At 39.1% G+C, this 14,298-nt stretch overlaps 1 protein-coding gene across 2 annotated transcripts in view; it reads right to left on the bottom strand.

Moving 5' to 3' along the window:
* The window catches only part of LOC131229045 (alpha-1,4 glucan phosphorylase L isozyme, chloroplastic/amyloplastic), a 92,255-nt gene that overhangs the window by 61,288 nt on the left and 16,669 nt on the right, over positions 1-14,298 (bottom strand). For both annotated transcript variants that reach the window (XR_009163143.1, XM_058224906.1), the window contains exons 6-9: positions 11,034-11,305; positions 10,409-10,526; positions 9,863-10,288; positions 9,534-9,686 (exon numbers count right to left, since the gene is read on the bottom strand). Coding sequence is in view for 1 of the 2 variants with exons in the window: in XM_058224906.1 (XP_058080889.1) it covers positions 9,534-9,686; positions 9,863-10,288; positions 10,409-10,526; positions 11,034-11,305 (969 nt within the window). In the remaining variant the exon portion in view is untranslated. The remainder of the gene's footprint in view (positions 1-9,533; positions 9,687-9,862; positions 10,289-10,408; positions 10,527-11,033; positions 11,306-14,298) is intronic.

The raw sequence follows: 14,298 nt of genomic DNA, 5'->3' as shown, positions 1-14,298 counted from the left end.
ATACCACTACTTGTGTGTTTCATATCGCACAGGTGGGATACAACATATATTGTGGGATATATTGACCGATATCGTCGATATTTAAAACACTGCATGTAGCTGAAGGAGCACGCTTCATGGTGTCTTGAGATATAATAAGTTTACGAACATTCCTTTGTTCATATGCTTTCAAGTTTGACTTGGTGGAATTAGTAGCAACCTTATTCCTAGCAATGTCGGGTTTAAAAAACTCAGGCACTATATGATCAGCCTCAAGAATAGCAACAGGAAGAACCATAGAATGTCTCCCCCTTTCTAGTAGAAAAGTATAGAGCATATTCCATAAATTTAACATTTATATAGACATAATGCTTTTAGTAAGAGGATCAAGACATTTATACCCCTTTTGTGACCCCAAATATCCCAGATCGATAATCTATTTGTAAGAGGATCAATGTTATAAACAAAACATACAAACCCAAAGACACGCAGAGGAATGCCAAAGATTGGATAAAGGTCCGAAAAATATTGAATGAGAGACTTTCTAACAAGAACTTTAGCGGGAATATGATTAATCAGATAGCAAGCTATAAGAACAACATCTGACCAAAAAGATTTAGGAACAAACATTTTTACAAAAATAGCTCAAGTGACTTCTAAAGTATGTTTATTCTTCCTTTCGGCCACACCATTTTGTTGTGGGGTATATGCATATGTGCTTTGAGAGTTAATACCACGCTCCCGAAGAAAAGATATCATTGTATGGGAAAGGTATTCTTTTGCATTATATGTACAAAGAGTACCAATGCTCACATTAAATTGATTTTTAACCTAACTATAAAACACTTTGAAAATATAGTTAACCTCATCTCTAGATTTCATCAAATAAATCAATGTCATATGAGATGATCGTCAATAAATGAGACAAACTATTCAAGTCCATCAGAAACAATAAAAATTGGACCCCCAAACATTCGAATGAACTGAAGAAAAAATTCTACCAGAACATTTCGTCATAGGTGGATAAACAGACTTATGGTGTTTGGTTAAAACACATGCCTCACACTTTAAATTTTTAACATTATTAGACTCAACTGACACTAGCAATAAAGATTGCACCACTAGACATGATGGATGACTAAACCTACAATGCCAGAGATAAAGTTCTTCCTTCTAGATACTAACTACTAAGACACTTAAAGTATTTAAACAAGAAAAGTATAAGCCATCCTTCTCATGTCCACCACCACACAACTTCGTCTTCAGATCCTAGAAAACACAATGATCGTAATAAAAGGTCACCCTACGATTCAAGTCCTTGGTTACCTTACCAACTGATAACAAATTAGACATAATGTTAGGCACCAAAACAGATGACAAGGAAAAAGATGGGGAAACAAATATAGTACCCTTACCCCTCAATAGGAGTTAAGAGTACCATTTGCCAATTTCACACATCCTAAACTTGAATTGGAAATAAATGAAGAAAAAGAACCAGATTACCTATCATATGATTGGTAGCCCCCAAAAAGGGCTTGACGTTGATGTATTATGAAGAGCAGTGGATATATTACCTAAATGAGCTAAGGAAGTAGATGAGGAGGCCTAATTCTACGTGGCACCTCGTAATAAAGCATCATACTTAGATTTTGAGAGATGAACAACATCACCAACCGATGAAACCATAGGTGAAGCTGAGTAAGGAATCATGTCCCCAGCAATCGACTGAGATTCTCTACCATCTAAAGCTGCAAAGTTAGAGCTCGACCTGGAGATCTACCGTGAAGAACCCAACAATAATCCATAATATGCCCATGTCTACCACACTGAGTACACAACCGATTGATGCCATAGCCACCATCACGCCCTCCTCTTCCTGACCCTCTACCACAACTAGCATTAGCATTACCAAAGTTTTGAAAACCTGAACTAGAACAGATTTTTCAACATCAGTCGATCCCATAGCAGTTGACGCTTCTCATCACGCAACAATAGTATATACATGTTATAGGTGGTGGTAAAAAGGGCGAACCGAGAATCTGGGTGACCACTAGTTCACACTTCGTATTAAGGCCTGCCATAACTCAAAAAATCTCAATGTTCTTTTTATATACATCTGCATCTGTGGAACACATAAAATGGTGATCATCCAAAAAGGATAATTCCTACCACAGAATACGCATCTTAGCATAATGGTCAGACACTGATCACTCCCCCTGCCACAAATTTCCAATCTCCTAATAAATATTACAAATCCCAGCTACATTATTCTGATCTACATACAGTTCATTGATAGTTTGTAAGATCTCACGAGCAGTAGACAACAAAGGCATTCACTAACTTCTAGTTCCATCGAATTCAAAAGCCAGGATATGACAAGCAAGTTATTTGATTTCCAATCTCCATATGAAGGATTAGACAGTTGAGATTCTGTGATAATAAATATTATAAATCTGAGTCACATTATTTTGATCTGGATACGATTCATTGATACTTCGCAAGATCTCACGAGCAGGAGACCACAAAAAAAAGGCATTCCTTAACTTCTAGTTCCATTGAATTCAGAAGCCAAGACATGACAAGCAAGTTAATTGATTTCCAATCTTCATATGAAGGGTAGACAATTAGATTTTGAGATATTGTTATCTATATACCCCAACTTTTATTTTCCTCCAATAAATATCTCAATGACTTTCGTCCATTGAAGGTGATTGTTGGACTTAAATTTGTGTGGTAATCTGTAAACTAAGATTTTCAGGATAAACAACCAATCGTTCCATCTTAGAGTTAACAGTGTAACGGCCCGACTAACACTGTACGATATTGTCCGCTCTGGGTCCCACTAGACCAGCACAGTTTTGTTCTCGGGTTGCCCCAAAAGGCCTTGTACAAGGAAGGTCCGAACCACAGATATAACCACCATTACTTCGGACAACTCTTCCAATGTGGGACAAGTTACGCTATAATCAACTGCAACAGTAGCTCGCCCAGCGCGGTATCTTGCCAAGGCATCCAGCCCCGCCCACATTGAAGCAGTGACCGGTGCGTCACATTATCCCCCACCAAGGGCAGAGAAGCCATTTGTAACAGCCCGGCCCCAACAATAAGATATTGTCCGCTTTGCCGAAGCTCATGGGCAAGGTATCCCAAATCGGATACGTATCGGCCGTAACGGCCGATACATATCGGTAACGGTGGTACCCGTTACGCAATACGGGGCTGTATCGGCCGTTTCCATTTTTTGTACCCGTATCGGCCGTTACGGGCATAACGGCCGTTACTGACCTGTAACGGTCAGATAACGGTCACATTTGTTTTGCCTTTTTAAGCTCCATTTTTCACTTTTTTTGAAACCATTTGCTTCCAAACTCTCACTCGATCCTTCTACTACTATTTTCGACCAATCTTGGCTTGATATTTGAGATAAAAACACATTTTATTACGGATTTTCTTGAATCAAAGCTCGGTGGGCCATTTTTCAGAAATTCGTCAAAAAAGGTATTTATACTTTTTTTAACATGTTTTGTTGTTTTAATCATGTCATGTGATATGTTAATCATAGTTGAACATGTTAATGTGCATTTTACAGATTTGGGGTGCCATTTTATATTATTTTTATATTTTTTTCTATTTACGCATTAATTATGGCCCCTTTTTTTTTTAATTCGAAAAATCATTTTTTAATGATTGTTTTGCTGTTTTAATCATGCCATGTGATGTGTTAATCATAGAAGAACATGTTAATATGCATTTTACAGATCTGGGGTGTCATTTTATATTTTTTTATATTTTTTTCTATTTACGCATTAATTATGCGCTTTTTTTTTAAATTCGAAAAATCATTTTTTAATGATTGTTTTGCCAATTTAATCATGCCATGTGATGTGTTAATCATAGTAGAACATGTTACTGTGTATTTTACAGATTTAGGGTGCCATTTTAGATTTTTTTTTCTGTTTTCGAATTAGTGACTTTATGTTTTTATTTACTTATATTGGACAGGTTTTGCCTTGGAGCTTCTTAGGGTTTAGTTACATCATAAAATCATCTTTATTAACATAGGTCATACACTCATAATCATATCTAATTATCTAGTATCTACCTAAACCTAAAGAAATGTCTGGGTCTGGCCAACAACAAATGAGGATATTGGATGGCAACATTGTGAGAGGGTTGGTGATACTAGGTACCAAATGAAGTGCAAGTATTGTGATAGACTAGTGACTGGAGGAATTACCCGTCTCAAACAACATTTGGCACATTGAAAGGGTCAAGTTGCGCCATGTAGTAGAGTACCGAAAAAGATAATGCTTTTGATGCAAGCTAGTCTGGATGATTCGAAGGGTAAACGTGTTGCTATACAAAAGAAGAAAGATGATATTTTGGATGCAGCTCGACAAGAGGTGTTTGGTCCTGAATATATGGGCGTTCGTGATGAAGATATTATTGATTCTGACGAAGATTCAGATCGAGAAGTAACTATAGCTAGGAGAGAGAGCTTGCGTCTAGCTCATGAAGAGGAAGAACGTCGCCCCATGTTTGGCACGCATGGATCAGTGCGTGATACAGGAGGGGCGCAGTGAGAGTGGGAGTGAGAGTGCAACTGCTTCTACTGGGGGGCGCAGTGGGAGTGGGAGTGAGAGTGCAACTACTTCTGCTGGGGGGGGGGTAGGTTTGGTGGGTTACGACGTGTGTTTGGGAGCTGACGACAGACATCTTTACATGATGCTCCTATACGTTTGGATGAAGAAGTAAATGAGCCTAGGAAACCCTCTATTGATCCAATCCTGTTTAGGAAAGAATCAATTAAACAAAAGAAGATAAAATAAATGTGGAGTAGAACTTCCGTTGAGAAATTAGGTAGAGCAATAGCAAAGTTATTTATACATGCCAACATACCTCTTAACGCAGCCAATTCTCAATATTGGCAGGTGGTAATTGATGCAGCAGCAGAAGCAGGTGAAGGAATAAAAGCTCCCACAGCTAAGGAGATTAGGGGGAAATGGAAAGATGCAGAGTATGCGGATGTGAAAGCATACGTGGCTACCTTTAAACCTATATGGCAAGCCAGAGGATGCACGATCATGTGTGATGGTTGGACTGGCCCAACTAGACGCAGCATGATCAACTTCATGGTGTACTGCCACTTAGGAACTATATACCACAAGTCAATTGATGCCTCAGAGGCAACGAAAAATTCTACTTATATTAATGGACTAATGGATAAAGTTGTGGATGAAATTGGAGAGGAGAATATAGTGCAGATTGTGATAGATAATGAAGCAACATATAAGCTTGCAGGACATATGTTGATGGATAAGAGAAAACATCTTTTTTGGTCACCATGTGCTGCCCATTGTATTGATCTTATATTGGAAAATACTGGGAAGAAGAAGCATGTTAAGGAAATGGTCGAAAGGGCAAGAGAAGTGACGACGTTTATTTATAAACATAATCAAGTAGTCGCAATAATGAGAAAGTTCACGAAAGGACGAGAGTTGTTGAGGCCTACGGTGACTAGATTCGCAACAAACTTTATAGCATTAGAGAGTTTATTCCAGCATAGGGGAGAGTTGAGTGAGATGTTCGCTTCCTAAGAATGGCTCAACACAAAATATGGGAAGAAGACATCAAGGACACCGGTTGAAGTTGCGAACATCATACGGGACAACAAATATTGGAAGAAGGTCAAGTCGATCCTAAAGGTGATGGAGCCACTAATGAGGGTACTCCGTCTTATTGAAACTGACGAAGCACCTACCATGGGCTTCCTATACGATGCCATGGATAAGGCAAAGTTAGCAATTCAACATGATTGTAGAAGCTGGAAGTCTTATTGGAAGATGATCGACAGGAGATGGACAAGACAACTCCATCATGATCTTCATGAAGCAGGTTACTATCTAAATCCTAGGTATAGATATGCCCAATCATTTGTTGAGGATGATGGAGTTCATGTCGGGCTAAAAAATGTGATAAAGAGATTAGAGCCTGACTTAGATATGCAAATAAAGGCGTTGAATGAATTAGATAAACTTGGAAATCACCTTGGTAGCTTTGGAGATGCTCTTGCACAACATGCAGTATCTAGGTTGCAACCGGCCGAATGGTGGATTAATTTCGGATAAAGTACGAAGGCTCTTCAAAAAATTGCAGTAAAAGTTTTAAGGCAGACAACATCTTCATCTAGTTGCGAAAGGAATTAGAGTTGTTTTGCACTTATTCATTCAAAGAATAGGAATAGATTACAGACTAGAACATTAGATAGACTTGTCTTCATACACTACAATATAAAACTAAGAATGCAACGACATCATAGGAGCATTACAGCTGTCGATGATGGAGACTACTGTCCAATAAACTTGGACAATATTTATGATGAGGATGACCCGCTTCTACCTTGGTTGGAAACAAGGGAAAAGCAAATTGAAGATGATAGTGAAGAATTGGAAATTGATGACCCAGAAATACGTAGAGCGCAACAAGAGAGTCGTGCAGATGTGTTGGACCCAATAAGAGGGGCAGCGTTTATGCCAAGTACGGGTACGGCTCAAGATCAACAAAAGAGTACGAGCCGTGGTAGCGTGACCGTGTCGGATGATGGTGACGATGACCCCCCTGCCCCTGGTGCTGGCACTTCTGGTATTGCTCAGCGCTCTATACAGCCGTCTAGAGATAGCGATGCCGATGAACATCGACGAGGTGGTACACAAGGTCGGACTTATGAGTGTACCGAGTCATGATACAGCCAGCAGGAGGAGGGTACATCTAGTGGTGCACCAGGTCCGGGAGGTCCGGAACATCAGCAGGCTCATGGTCTTGGTTATTGTGATGGATATTCTTATGGTCAATTGGATTATGATTATGATGGTTATACTGAGCCTGTTCCATCACATTCATGTTGGAGTAGCCCTCCCGATCAATATCCATATGATTATAGATACCCAGATCCAAATCCAAGTTACTCATCACAGCAGACGCACTCTCAATCTCAAGATTCTCAACAGCTTGAGTATGGGCACCAATATGGCTATTCGACGGGCACTGGTGGATATCCTTACTCGGGGTCAGAGTCGTTGCCTAGTCAAGATCAGTCATCTTCTGGCTTCGTTAATCTAGTATTTCCTTCTGGCACTGGATATTATGGATATGCAGCACCTACACCTATTGGACAACCTCAGCCTGATGGTGACGATAATGATGATGTGGAGGTCGAGCAACCACAAAAAAGCAGATTTTCATTTTGGTGGTGACTTGTGATTGTGAGTATATATTCGTATTAAGGTAAGTATTTGCAGCAGACAGCTCACAACAGTATTATTGCAAGAAGCCATGCAGTCATGCACACACTTGAAACTGCCGAACTTGTGTTTAAAATAGCTCTCCTGACAACCAATCAAGTAATCCTTAATTAAGTTGCAGGGGAGTATATCAGACACTACTAATTTTTTTTTAAATATTCTTGACTTGAGGATGACAGGTTATAGACAAGAATCACAGTCACGTGCACAGGTATGTTCGAGCAATTCCTCAAAAATAATTGCAAACACCTAATGTAGGATATTTTCATATTATATTCATTCTAATATATCTATCATTAATAGTAGATAATTAGAAAATTAAATATATGAATTTTGTAGTCAAATTCAGGTTATCTGGTTCATAAATTCATCAGACAATCCGATGCAACTTCTCACCAAAGAGTGGACCGTTACACCACCATAAACATGTTCCAATTTATAAATGAATGCATATTTGGAATGCTTAGAGTATTCCGGATTTAATCCATATTTTTTCATATTTTTTGGCAAAAAAAAAAAAAATTTGCGCCGTTACGGGCCGTTATACCCCCGTATTACTGTTACGCCCCCGTATTCGTATCGGTTTTGGAGGTCGCCGTTACGCCAACCGATACCGATACGGAACACCTTGCTCATGGGTTTAAAACGCGTCTTACCATTAAAGGCCAAACCCCACATATAACCACCACAACTCCAGACGATTCTTCTGATGTGGGACAAGTTCCACTACAGTCAACGACAACAGTAGCTCGCCCAAGCCCTCAGGCCCTGCCCATATCGCGCCCGCCCACATTGAAGCAGTGACCGGGGCGTCACAAACAAGATCAACTGCCTTACGAGTCCACGAAGAGGCCATATATAATCTCAAAAAAATAGTGAGAGGAGGAAACAAAGGGACTTACGGTTGGACAAATAGATTTTAAAAATAAAAAAATAATAAAAATAAAAATAAAAATAAAAATAAAAAAGAAGAAGAAGAAGAAGAAGCCCAAACGACAATAACTAACAAACCCTTACTATTGCAAACCTAATGCTGAAAATTTGGAGAAGAATGACTTAACAAATCTGTCAAACCAAAATGTCTAGTAATACCTCCAACCATTCAGCCAAAAATAGTAAATGCTTCAGAAAATTTCTTCAAAAAAGGAATTGAATAAGAATTTCCAGCAACGTCTTCAACCGGACAAAAGAAAAATCATCCGGGCTTCAACCTCATATCAAAGAGGCTTCAAATCCAACAAAACATTATTCAAACCCTAAAAAAACCAACCACAAGACACCCCTCATCTCACAAATCACAAGAAGTCAATGAGAAAAAGGCCTCACAACTCTCAAAACAGAAAAATAATAATAATAATAATAATAATAATAATAATAATAATAATAATAAGTGAATGGAAAAGAAGAAAAGAGGAAACAAAAGGAAAAGAAGATTACAAAGGAACGCAAGGGAAACGCCAAGGGTGAAGGGAAAAGAAGAAAAGAGGAAATCAAAAAAGAAAAGAAGAATACGAAAGGAATGAAGGAAAATAAGAAGAAGAAGAAGGGAAGAGCCCTAGGAGCACTTAGGCTCTAATAACATGTTAGAGGAGGAGGAGGAGGAGGAGAGAGGGGGGGGGAGGGCGAAGCACATAAAGTTAGGACACCCAGCTCTATCTTATTTATAATGGGAGGAGAAAAGGTACAATGACATATATGCCCTTAATATGAAGGAAAAACTAAAGAAAGACCAAGGGGCAAATAAAGAAAGCATAAAATAAAGAGACTAAGGCCCATAACACATTAGGCCCACACGTTGGACCTGGGGCCCAGTATAGGCCCAGACACACATGCACCTACACTAAACAAGTGTCTAGAAGATCATCTGTTGATATCAAGAAACCTTCCCCTTATGGTACTTCTTCTTCTTCTTCTTCTTTTGTTTCTTTAATTAATGAACATATCATCTAGCATATCATCTAGCTTTCAAAAAAAATTAATGAACTTATCATCTATAAAGGAAAGAAAGTAAATAATTGATGGAAATTATCATTAAGAACTGAGAACCAAGACCAGATATTATCTATGGCAGAGGGAGAGCTGCATATTGTTTTCTTATCTGCACAGAACAAATGGAAAGTTTGACGTGTGGAAGAAAGGAGAAGTCATATAAAGCTGAAAGCTACCAGTTCCATTTTTTCAGGAATGGAAAGAAATGTGATTGTCAAAATCAAAACAACTTACAAAAGATAAAACCAATCACAGCTACATTACCTTTCTAAGTTCTGCCAGCTTATCAGTGTCTAGAACCCAGTTCTCCGTACCAATCCACTTAGTTATGATTTTACTAAGATCAGGATTGCAAAACCTGATCCACCGTCTAGGAGTCACCCCATTTGTTTTATTCTGAAATTTCTCAGGCCACAACTGCAAAAGAGAAATGCACCAAAAACAAGAAACACAATCATAAGTGTCTAGTCCCGTGACATGAGGAAAATGGATCCCAAAAGTACTTCATTTGTATGCAAAAGCATGGACCTGCAATTGCATGACCTGGGATGACTAAAATAATTTATCTCACAACACATTGGCTTGACAATTACCTGGTAGAAGCTGTTGAAGACTTCCTCTTTTACAATCTCACTATGAATCTCAGCAACCCCATTTACCGCATGGCCAGAAACAACACAGAGATTAGCCATTCGAACAAGTTTTGGCAGTTTCGGATCTGGCTCAAACAACGCCGGTTCATCATCGATTGGATCCTTTTCCACAGCTTTTACTTCATTTTCCTCTGGTTCAACTTCTTTTTCCTCTGTTTCAACTACTTTCTCCTCTGGTTCAACTTCTTTTTCCTCAGGCCCAACTTCATCATCCAAATCAGCAGCAGCAGTTTCCTTTGGTTTGACAAGTAATGGTACGAAGTAATCAGGTAACTCAAAATTCTCCAGGATTCTCATTTCTTTCAGTTTTTCCGATAACAAATCAAGATCTGCAGTGCCATACTCCGAAACTATGTTGTGAATCAGCTGGTTCAAATATCAAACAAATAAAATCAGAAAGACTTCAACATGTTAACTTCCACAGAGGAAAACTCAGTGATATTGATATGAATCTGCTAATTGTTGTATTCATCCTCCTGACAGTACCTCCTCGTCAATCATTTCAATGATCTCAACATGTCTAGGAAGCAGCTTCTGCATCAGCTCAAAACTCCATTTTTCCAGTGCCTCGGGAAGAACTGTGTGGTTTGTATAAGCAACAGTTCTGGCAGAGATATTACAGAAGGATAAGCAAACATAAACAACGGCAGCTTGAATCCAAATTTGTGTGATGAATCTAACAGCACAAGGACTCATGTAATTAATATTAAGCAAATACCCTTCTAATAAAGAAATTCAAAATGTTGCCAATAAAAGCAAATCCAAGATTTGGACAACTCAAATGCAGAAATAACTGCAAAAGATATGCACATGTGGGTGCACAAGCACATGTGAGAAATTAATAATGCTCATTGCATCAACAGCTCATTACATCCCAGAGTTTTCCATTCAAACATATCCCATCCTTCTTGTTCAAGCGATAAACCACCCTCATCTGCATTACTAATATGTTCCTGCACTAGTTACGTTGCACGTACATGTTCCAGATGCAAACTTAGCTATATCCCCTTAGAAATAAGTTAAAAGAACAGTACGAATTCATCTGAATGGTTATAAATGCAGTGCATGCTTGCATCTACATATGAACATAAACCAACCAAAAGGGAAGTACCTTTGGGTAATGGTCCAAGCTTCCTTCCAGCTCAACCCTTTCACATCAATCAATATTCTGATGAGCTCTGGAATACACAGTGTTGGGTGGGTATCATTCATTTGCACTGCAACTTTTGTAGGAAATTCATCCCAATTGACCAATTTTCCAGATCTCTTCTCAAAACGTGCAATAATATCTTGAAGAGAAGCAGAGCATAAGGTATATTGTTGCTTTAGACGAAGAGTCTTTCCTTCCATTGAGTCATCTCCAGGGTATAGTATGTAGCAGATCTGATATAGAATGAAATATAGTGAGCAATAAATTCATTTGGAACCCCATTTGTCTCAAACAAATTGACCGTAGTCTTCATCATCATTATCATCTTAGCCTTTCTCCCAGCAATTTGGGGTTGGCTTTTACACGGTAGATTGGCGAAATGTTTTATAATCGGCTGCCCACGAGACATCAACCATCCTCTTTTACCCAGGCTCTTGGAACTGGTCATGGTTGAGGCTCGCATTGACACCACCCATAGTTGTATGCCAACACAGTCCCACCTTGCATCGGACCCCAGCATAACTTTACCAGCACAACCCAAAGGGCAAGCAAGCAAAGCAGGGTATGAAACACCCATACACAAGAAAGGTCGTGCTCAAGTAGTTGGCAGCACAAAATAGCAGGGAACCCAATGATACTTTATTTCATCTTATTTATGTATTTGAATTGCAAACCCAACTCTGCCAGTCAGAGTTTAATACTCTTATTGCTGATCCCAAGCCCGGCTGGAGGGTTGCATCGGGTTGGCAGCCGGCATCAAACTTCTGCCACAACTTTTTACCACCTCATCTATCCAATCCCAGTTAGCTGGGATAAGGCTTTTGGATGATGATGAGGATTTGAATGGTAAACACAACAATACATGATTACCAACATGCCTCATATGCTTACACAGTCAGGCTGCACGCAACACCTTGAAACAATTATTTCTGCCACCAACAAAGGGGAATTTGAGATCAATTGATGTCTAGAGCATGCAGTGCCAGGCAAGCACACTTAGCATGCATGACAAGCACACTGAGGATGCATGAATAATAGTGCCCCTAAATGATGGAGTTTTTGTTATTATATTTTTGGTTAATCAAGACCTTCGATGTAGGATCCTATCTAGGTTTAGCAAGACAACTGATAGCAATGTGATTCCAATGTATAGGGATAGGCACAATTACATTAGGTAGGTTCCACCTTAATTCCAAGTTTCCAGCACAGAATATAAGAATATTTGCTGGATTTTCACCATAAGCACCAAATACTCACAATTTCCAGCAACCATAAAATAAAATTCAGCAAGTATTTCAGCAACAAATAATTCCAGCAAACTGTTCTTGATTTCGTGCAAGTATTTCAAGGTCACAACAACTATGAACTATGCTCCAGCCACAAAACTATATTCCATCATCAAAAGATTAAACTCCAAAATTTTAAAATGGAACTGCTAGCACTTACAAGATCACATGCAGGTATTGATTGCACTAGGAGATGAGAAACAAGACTAGATGGAAGAAAAGGGCCTCAACACCCCAAAATTCCCAAAGGCATACCATGTTTTCTCCAAAATCAGAACACACGCATGTACGCACACACACAAAGCTTTCAAGTGACGTGGGATGCCCAATCCTCAATCCGAACTGCGCATTAGTACGATTAGGGACAAGCCATAGTGCAAAAATCATCCTAACAGGATGATCGTAAGCATCCGACCAATAGCATGGAAAATGCACTGTCAAGATTGAGAAGAGAAACAAAATAGGTTCAATCATCATCTTGAACTATCTATTTGATAGATCCCACTTTGCATTGCTTATGATTCCAAAGTTGCACTTTCGCTTCATGATTCTAACCATGCGATCTATGAATCGTAAAAAACAGTTGGTTAGAACAAATTGACATCATTCATAGAGTTATGATCATCTGATCGATGTGATTCTTGCACCATGGGGTGGGATTCTTGCACCATGGGGTGGGATTCTTGCACCATGGCTTTCTCCCAATGCTACTATTGAATGAATCCCAATTGATGATTAGGAATCCCCCTTAAAAGCTTTGGGGACATGGCTAACATCCACATGAAGGTAGGTACATTATCAAACTCTGTGGGACCCACTGATGTGTGCATCAAACACACCCCATCCATGAGGTGCACTCTTCAATGATAGGCCATGAAGCCAACATTAGCCTGATTGGAAACTCAGGTGGGCCACACCACAAGGAACAATTGGGAGGGTACGCCCAACCAATAAAACCTTCCAAACAATTGTGGGGCCCACCATGTTGTGTATATGCCATCCAACGTATTCTTCAAGAGCCCCTAGGATGAAGGAACCCATTAAATAAAATTAGGCCATTCCAAACTCCGGTGGGTCACACCAAAAGAATTTAGAGGTTTTAGTCATGATTTTATGTTCTTACCTCAAGTTGGCCCACTTGGTGTCTGATTGGCTTCATTTTTGGGTTGTAGGGTAAACAGTAAACTAGAGGTGGCCTGCTTGGTGTCTGATTGGCTTGATTTTTGGGCTGTAGGGTAAACTTGAGGTGGCGCACCTAATTGATGGAACAGATGTCATGCACACATCACATTGGGCCCACACATGTCGACACTATGATAAGTTACAATTGGACCACTACTCACTTCCACCCAGTGGATAACTTCCAACCTATCGTGTGAATGCAACATCCAACCCATCCACTAGGGTTTTTTTAATCCAAGGGATAGCCACATTTATTCATCAAGGGGACTAGACTTATACATTGTTATTTATTAGCGGATAGACAATGTTTCAAACATTGACATCCAAGCAATTATAAGAAAAGACAAAACTGACATTCATCCATATAACATTTCTAGGATAAAATGAGTGCTTAGAAACTACATTTCCAAAACTAAATTTCCATAAAATGGAGGTTTTGTAAACTAATTTTTGCCTTGTCATCCAAATGGGACCTTGGCATCATCAATTCACCATCATCATCTATGCCTCGTCACAACTAACTAGTCTTAATTAAAAACTAAAACAGGAATAATCAGAAAAAAATATTACCACTATTTAGGGGAACTACATTCATTTTCTATAGTGGTCTTCTGGTCTAGGAAATTCAAGCACAACCAAGCCAATTCATTCAAAAATAGGGTTCTTCCGTAATTTGCCCAAGAATTTATCATATTAAAGGAATCGTATGTCATAAGGGAACATCCAATACTCCAACTTGTAGCTAGAAGAAAAACAAA

Source organism: Magnolia sinica, chromosome 16, assembly GCF_029962835.1.
Source record: "Magnolia sinica isolate HGM2019 chromosome 16, MsV1, whole genome shotgun sequence".
In the NCBI taxonomy this organism is placed as follows: Eukaryota; Viridiplantae; Streptophyta; class Magnoliopsida; order Magnoliales; family Magnoliaceae; genus Magnolia; species Magnolia sinica.
Note: the sequence above shows the minus strand (reverse complement) of the source record. Positions and strands in the feature narration are given on the sequence as shown.